The 8,186-nt window shown below is 51.5% G+C and overlaps 1 protein-coding gene across 1 annotated transcript; it reads left to right on the top strand.

The window, feature by feature from the left end:
- Positions 1–729: 729 nt before the first annotated feature.
- LOC311188269 (popy Class I histocompatibility antigen, A-1 alpha chain-like) lies at positions 730–3,236 on the top strand (the record flags this gene model as incomplete). Its single annotated transcript, XM_084259410.1, has 4 exons — positions 730–1,441; positions 1,978–2,253; positions 2,370–2,507; positions 3,034–3,236. The coding sequence occupies 4 exons, from the start codon at positions 730–732 to the stop codon at positions 3,234–3,236; spliced, it is 1,329 nt and encodes a 442-aa protein (XP_084115536.1).
- Between the last annotated feature and the right edge of the window lie 4,950 nt (positions 3,237–8,186).

Genomic DNA, 8,186 nt, shown 5'->3' with positions numbered 1-8,186 from the left:
CCGGCCCTGGACTCCAGGAGGCAACAGTGTGACAAAGGCCTTGGAGCAGGAGAGGAGGGGCTGTTGATGTCCCAGGTGCCAGGTGTGGTTCTCAGGGTCTCAGCATCCAGGGCTGTATCTGGGTTAGGGAGGGTTACTGTTGGGGATTCCCCATCTCCCCAAAGCGTCACTTATTTCTCTCACAGCCTGTGTAGAGGACTCCTTTCTGCATAGGGTGACTCACGCAGTTTCACTCTCCATTGCCTGCAGGTCTCCAGAGCAGCCAATCAGCATCACCCTGGCTCCAAGTTAAGAAAGTCCCCACGGACCCGCCAAAATTCAAATGCTCAGCTTCCTCTAGGGCACAGGTGATGCCCCCAACTCTCCTGCTGCTGCTTTCACTGGCCCTGGTCCTGATGGAGACCTGGGCAGGTAAGTGCTGGCTTGGGAGGGAAAAGGCCAATGAGGAGGGGGGAACTGAGGAACCCTGGCGGGGGCTCAGGACCTGGGAAAGGCATGTCTCCCCCATCACTGGCCCTGTTGTCCCCCTTGGCCCCCACATTGTCTTGACCCCTTTCTGTCCCTCCCCGCCTCCTTCCTCCTCTGGTCCCTCTGACTCTCCAGCCTTCTCCTCCGCTGCCCCATTTCAATCTCAGGAGCCCCCTCACCCCCCCCCCTCCCGCCCCGTCTCCCCAGCCTGGGTCTCCCCTCCCGCCCCCAGGCTCCCACTCCCTGAGGTATTTCTCCACCATGATGTCCCCGCCCGGCCTCGGGGAGCCCCACGTAGTGGTCGTGGGCTACGTGGACGACACGCAGATCGTGCGGTTTGACAGCGACGCGGCGAGCCTGAGGATGGAGCCGCGGGCGCCCTGGGCGGGGCGGGAGGGGCCGGAGTGCTGGGAGCTGGAGACGCGGAGCGCCAAGGGCACCGCGCAGACGTTCCGCCTGAACCTGGGCAGCGCGGTCTGCTACTACAACCACAGCCAGGCCGGTGAGCGGGGCGGCCCGGAGCGCTCACGACCCCACCCCGCGGGCGGGAACCCCAGATCCCGGCCCGAGCGTCCCCCGAGGCAGGGGGACCCGCGGGACCCTCGACCGGGGACGAGCCCGCGGGACTGTCACCCCGAGGTTTCCGGGGGGTGGGGGCGCGGGCGGGGTGACCGCGGGGTGACGCGGGCGGGGACAGGTTCTCACACCTTCCAGAATATGTGCGGCTGCGACGTGGGGCCCGACGGGCACTTCCTCCGCGGGTACAGTCAGTCCGCCTACGACGGCGCCAATTACATCTCCCTGGACGAGGACCTGCGCTCCTGGACCGCGGAGGACTTGGCGGCTCTGATCACCCGGCAGAAGTTGAAGGCAGCCGGAGCGGTGGAGCGCTTCAAGGACTACCTGGAGGACACGTGCGTGGAGTCTCTGCGTAGACACCTGGAGAACCGGAAGGAGACGCTGCAGCGCACAGGTAAGAGCACAGCGAGGTCTCCCCACCTCCCTCAGGCCACGTCCCTCGGGGAGGGTGGAGTCAGGGTCACAGCAGCGCCCTCTCTCTGGTCAGGGGAGGAGGAGCCCCCTGGGTTTCCTGACTCCCCAGAGGATCCCATTTTTCCTCAGCACAGTTAAGGAATCCAGTCTCTCCTGAGCCTGAGGGGAGACCAGCCCTAAATCCCCCTTCACCGATCCTTTTGACCCAGCAGCCCTCTTGGGAACCATCAGTTTTCCCTCAGAGTTTTGCTATTGGATAGATGACATTTTCCTGCTTTTCTGAGTCCCCCGGTCAGGAGCAAAAGCCTGAGCTCTCCTCCTTAGAGAGCTGCGTCCTTGTATCCAGTTGTCATCCTAATTCTAGAACTTTCTAAGGAATAAGTTATTATCCCAAACTCCAAGACCAGTCTGGTTTCTAGATTTTGTGCTTCCTCTTTCTGAGAATGGCACATGAGGGTTTTTCAGGGTCCATGAGAGAATAACCCAAAGTGTAAAAGTTCTCACTCTTCTCCTCAGATGCCCCAAGGACACTCATGACCCACCACCCCACCTCTGAGCATGAGGTCACCCTGAGGTGCTGGGCCCTGGGCTTCTACCCTGCGGACATCACCCTGACCTGGCAGCGAGATGGGGAGGACCTGACCCAGGAGATGGAGCTGGTGGAGACCAGGCCTGGGGGAGATGGAACCTTCCAGAAGTGGGCGGCTGTGGTGGTTCCTTCTGGAGAGGAGCAGAGATACACGTGCCATGTGCAGCATGAGGGGTTGCTGGAGCCCCAAGTCCTGAGATGGGGTAAGGAGGGAACATGGACACAGAGCTTCTCAGGGGCATCAGGAGCCCTTCTGGAGACCTTCAGAGGATCAGATGGAGGCCTGGGGCTCAGGGTCTCATCTTCTCTTCCATTCCAGTGCCCCCTCCTCAGCCAACTGTCCCTACCGACTCCACCAACCCCATCGGGGGCATCATTGCTGGCCTGGTTCTCCTTGGAGCTGTGCTCACTGGAGCTGCAGTGGCTGCAGCTGTGATGTGGAGGAAGAAGAGCTCAGGTAGGGAAGGGAGTGGGGGATCATGTCTACTGGGGGCTTTCGGGCCACAGGGAGAACTTGCCCTACCCGGTAATGGGAAGTACCACCCATACACATGTGTTGCCCAGTCTGAAGCTGATTGCTAACCCTCTTCTGTAAAGCATTTTTGAAAATGAGTCACATTGTTCACCTTGATAATTCTGGTGCTGGGTTCCTGATTTAGGCAAATGGCAGAGGGGAAGGTCCCTGCTGAGGGTAGACCCAGGAGGCACTTGGTTCATTCCCCTCTCATCTCCTTTCTTCATATATCCTGGTCTTGCCCTAAGTGTCCAGTCACAGTTCTGGAAACATCATGGGCTGACTCCTCCCTGGTCTCACACAACGCTTCTTCCCTCAGGAGGACAAAGAATAAGCTACGCTCAGGCTGCAAGTAAGTGTGGATCAGGGGTTTCGTCCCTGAGCCCCTGGGGACAGTGTAGGCGGAGCCCATGGGGGAGTCACCCACATCAGTCCCTCCTGTGGTCTCATCTCTCTGTGGCTCTGACAGGGTTCTATTTTGTTCTCCCCCAGGGAGTGACAGTGCCCTGGGCTCTGATGTGCATCACAGCAGCTAAAGGTGAGGCCCTGGAGGCCTACGGTGGTAGGGGCTGGGGCAGAGAGGATGGGGCCTGGTTATGGGGAAGCTGTGAGGGGGACATTCTGAGGATGCGGTGGACTGTGGAGAATGTCGACACTTACGTGTTTCTTTGAATTATTTTATGATCATTTTTTCCTTCACAGTGTGAGCCAGCTGCCTGTGGGAGCTGAGTGATGCAGGATTTCTTCTCACTCCCACTTTGTAACTTCAAGATCCTCTGGTTTCCTTTGCTGTAAAAGGCATTCAAATGTGTCTCTGTTCTTATGAGATAATGTGAGGAGGTGGGGAGACTGGCCCAGCCCTGTCCACCAGGGCCCTCCCCACACTGACTTGTGTTTCTCCTCGATGACTTTCCTGTTCCAGAAAGAATGGCTTCATCTGTGTCTACCCCTGTCTTTGTGTTTTCCTCAAGAATAGTAACTACGGGACTTCTCAGGTGGCGCAGATGGTTGAGCGCTGCGCTGTGAAGCTCTCTGCAGCCTCTGCAGTGCCGGTTCTATCCCTGTCAGCCAGCGAGGGTCCCACATGGTGCAGTAGACCTCTCCTGTTGAGCCCACTGCTCCCTCAGTAGTGTATTTCGTCAGTCTGCCTGTTCTGTTCCCTGCTCTGTCTTTGGTGAATTCTCTTGCCCTCCTGTGCATCTGGCCTATACCTTGGTTCTTGTGTAAATAAATAAATAAATCTTAAAAAAAAAAGAGAAAAAAATACTTAAAAAAAAAAGAATAGTAACTACATTCCTCTTGAAATAATAATTGATTCTGAAATTACTGTTTGTAAGCTTGATGGATAGATTTGGTTGGCTAATGAAAATGATTCCTAAAATTTGAGATGAAATAAATGAAAGAAAAAGAAAAAAGAAATAAATGGGAAACCTTCCAGAATCACGTGTTTGCTGTGCTGAGTCTGTGCAGATGGGGGCAGGAGAGACTGTGAGGGGCTGAGGGGGACGGGGCCTGTGTCCAGTCAGTGCTCAGTGTGTCATGGGCTTTGACATGGTCACTCCTCAGGGGTCATCTCTCTGCTCCTTTGTCCTTGTCCTTCAGGAGCACCTGTCCCAGCAGGACCTGTGATCACAGGGACTCAGACTTCACCTGGCCTTGTAGTGTCATGTCTGGGCAGGGAGTGCTTGTGTGTCCAGGTCAGCCCAGGCTCAGCTCAAGGTCTAGCCTTTCTGTGGATTCCTACTTTGCTTCTTCAGGGTTTTCTTTTCTTTTTTTTTTTTTAAAGATTTATTTATTTATTTATACAAGCACTGGGTACAGCCAGAAGCGTGGGAGGGTGAGAGGAGTCACCAGAGCCAGAGTGGGGAACAGAACAGGCAGACTGACGAAATGCACTGCTGAGGGGAGCAGTGGATGGCAGGAGAGGTCTGCGTGCCATGTGGGACCCTTGCCCAGCGGCCGGGGATTGAACCGGCGCTGCAGAGGCTGCAGGCAGCTTCACAGCTCAGCGTTCAACCGCTGCGCCACCAGGGGAGGCCCTGTTGTTTTTCTTTATGCCTGTTCTCCTTATGTTTTGAGACCAGGCCTCATGTCCTCTTGGTTCCTGTGTCTGTCAGCAGCAGGAGCATCTGTCATTGTCCCCACAAGGCCCAGGTGTCCCCTGCACACAGGAGTCTGGTGAGATGAATTTCCAGACTCATCTGATTTTTGGCCTCATTTAGGACTTTTTTTCTGGATTGTTCTTTCCACCTTTTCTAACAAAATCCTGGTATTATTAGAGAGGAGAATTTGATAATTTCCTGATGGATTTAGGTAAGTTCCTGATTGATTTCTGTTTTTCTCTATAGCTTCTCCCTGTAACCCTGCCCTTAAATGTAGTAACCCCAGTGCTGGTGCCAATCAAGACCCATGGGTTGACGGAGTCAGTTCCCTTCATAGTTGGCTGAAAAATAGGACCCATAAGCCTAGGTACCTGGGCCTCCCTGTTGGCCCAGGAGTTAAGTCTCAGTACTGTCACCTCTGCACCCTGAGTTCAACCCCCCACTGGAGAGCTAACCCACATATGGAGAAGCAGACCTTTCCTGTTTGGCCTGCTGCTCTCCTTGGCAGCGTGTTTCAGTAAGTCCACATGTTCTGCTCCCCACTCTGTCTTTGGTGAATCCTCTCACCAACTCCACCAACACACTTCTGACCTACACTCCAGTTCTTGTTCACAAAAATTAATCATTAATAAAAATGTAGGAACACCATTTCAAAAGATCTACACCTGTGTAATGTGCCACATTAGTTAAGACACTGTCTCTAGAACAGGGAGGTGCTCTACACTGATGACACAACTGATAACTTGCACCAGATGTGTGACTGACTTTATGCTTTGTTGTGTTTCGTACTGTTATTTGTAGGAAACCTCCATGAACTGAAAACATGCACAACTTGTGGTCTGTGGAGAGTGTGTCCTAGTGGGGAGGGGAGGATGGGGACTGTGTGACAGTAGATCAGACAGTAAACCATGCGTGTCTGGTTAGAAGTGGGTAAGGGGTGTGGAAAGGTGACAGGATGGTTTTCTTCCCAGCGTGGTCAGTGTGGGTCTCACTGAAATGACCTTTGAGAAAAAGTCTGATGGACACATTGCCCACAAGGATGTGATTTTCAGGGAAGTTCAATCCAGGCAGGACAACCTCCAGGGCAGATGCCCGAGCAGGAATGTGTCTGTGTGACTGACATGAGCAAGGAGGCCAAGGACTGGAGCAGAGGTCAATGGAGATGGGATCTGTGTGTACCCAGGTCATGCAGGCCTGAGGATGTTGGGAGGGTTTGATTCTGTAAGATGTGGGGTGACAAGACCTGAACAGACATACACCTTTGGGACATCTCTCTGGTAACCTCAGTCTGGCTGCTGTGCAGCATGGAAGGGTGAGAGGTGGGAAGAGAAATGGAGGAAACCATTGTAGGTCCAGGACAGAGAGGTTGGTGGCTCAATGTGGGGTGAGTAAGGAAATAATACAAAGTTATAGGACAGTGCATCTTTAGACATGGACTTTACAGTGTTTCCTGCTGCTGGGCTATGAGAAAGGGGTCAAGGATGATACTCAGTGTCTCAGACTGTGCAGGTAGAGAGGTGGAGCCTCAGTGACATGGGGAAGACCCCAGAAGAACCATATGTGGGCATCCCAGGCACTCAATTTAGAAAAGTTGAATCAGATCTATTAGAATTGAAAGTGATGTTGGCAGCTGGACAGACAAGTCTGGGGCACAGGTGAAATGTCTGAGGTAAGAAACAGATCTGGGAGGTGATGTGATGTAAATGATATTTGAAGTCTTGAGCATGTAAAGGTCACCCAGAAAGTGATGACTAAGCAAGAGAAAGGAGCAGAATTGAACCCCAGATTCCACAGTGATGAGCAATCAGAGACGACGACCCCCCCACCCCCGAGCCGACTGCACAGTCTGACCCTACATGGAGAAGACACGGAGCCCAGGGAGCCCCCACTTCAGTGAGCACAGGAGTCACCTGGACATGCATGAAGACTCAGAAGGTCTAGAACAGAGCCTGAGAGTCTGTTATTTGGCCCCTCCCCTCACACTAGGAATGAAGAATTTGGGGCTGATGCTCAATAAGAGGCACTTTCCTCCCTAGAAGCAACATTTCATTCATTCATTTATTTATTTATTTATTTATTTATTTATTTATTTATTTATTTATTTAATTTTTTTTTACATCATTGTTCATTTTGAAACAATATTTGCTTCCCCCACCCTCTCAGGTATAGTCCCCATAGAAGTTCCTTCACCAATGCACCCGTGCACCATCACCACAGTCCCCTGTGCTCCTCCCTCCCTCCCTCTGATCCCTCTCCCTCCTCCTCCCCTGCAGGATGTCTCTCATTTAAAATTGTCCGTTTTTGCTTTGTTGTGTTTCGTACTGTTATTTGTTGTGTTTTGTACTGTTATTATTTTTGTACACGATGTCTTATTTGGTTCCCCTGTATTCCTGCTATAAGTGAAACCATCTGATATTTTTCTTTTTCCTTCTAACTTATTTCACTGAGCATAATCCCTTCTAGCTCCATCCACGATGCTGCAAATGGCATGGGTTTGTTTTTTTAGATTGCTCATTAAATTCCATTGTGTATATATATACCACATCTTCTTGAATCAATCATCTATTTTTTGGCATTTGGGTTGTCAAATAACATTTTAAAAAATACTGTTAAATTTACAGAAACATGCAAAGGTAGTGGAGTTCCTATACAACCCACATCATTTCTAAATTGTTAGCATCTCACATGACCACAGTGCATTTGAGCATCTAAGGAAGCAATATGGGTGCACTTTCACTAAACTCTGCACTGTATTTGGATTTCATCAATTTTCCTAATGTTATTTTCTTGCTCTGACATCCCACCCAGGACACCACATGAAGTTCCATCCACAATTCTTTAGTTGCTCTGGCTGACAGTTTCTCAAACTTTCCTCTTCTGATGACACTGTGAGCAGAGCTGCTCAGGCACAATGGCCTCCATTTGAGGCCATTCTCCATCAACACATTAAGTGTACAAATATCCACTTTTATTTTCCTTTCTGTAGTTACTGTTTTCGTTGGAAGGAAGTCATAATGGGCAGCTCACACTTAGTGGGGATTCTGCCATAAACATTTACTTCCATGCAGGGTTTTTGGTTTAGTTTTCTTTATTTTTTGTTTTGTAAATACAAGTTTTCAGATGAGTTGGGTAAATAGCAGGGACAGTGCTCGCTGGACTGTATGACTGTTCTGTGTTTGGCTTTAAAAGAAATGTCAGCGGCACCGGTTCGATCCCCGGCTGCTCCCCTGCCACCGGAGGCGGGTCCCACATGGCGCGCAGACCTCTCCTGCCGCCCGCTGCTCCCCTCAGCAGTGTACTTCGGTCCTTCTGCCTGCTCTGCTCCCCGCTCTGGCTCTGGTGAATTCTCTCACCCTCCCGCACTTCTGACTGTACCCAGTGCATGTATAAACAAAAAAACAAACAAACAAATAAATAAATTAAAAAAAAATAAAAGAAATGCCAGATCCTCCCTTGTGTGTGCCTCCCTTGGGTCATCCTATCCTGCCAGCAGTGAGGGGTCCTGTTGCTGCAGTCAGCA

Source organism: Talpa europaea (assembly GCF_964194135.1).
Source record: "Talpa europaea genome assembly, chromosome: 2".
NCBI lineage: Eukaryota > Metazoa > Chordata > Mammalia > Eulipotyphla > Talpidae > Talpa > Talpa europaea.
The sequence above is the reverse complement of the archived record's forward strand: the minus strand, read 5'-3'. Positions and strand labels throughout refer to the sequence as shown.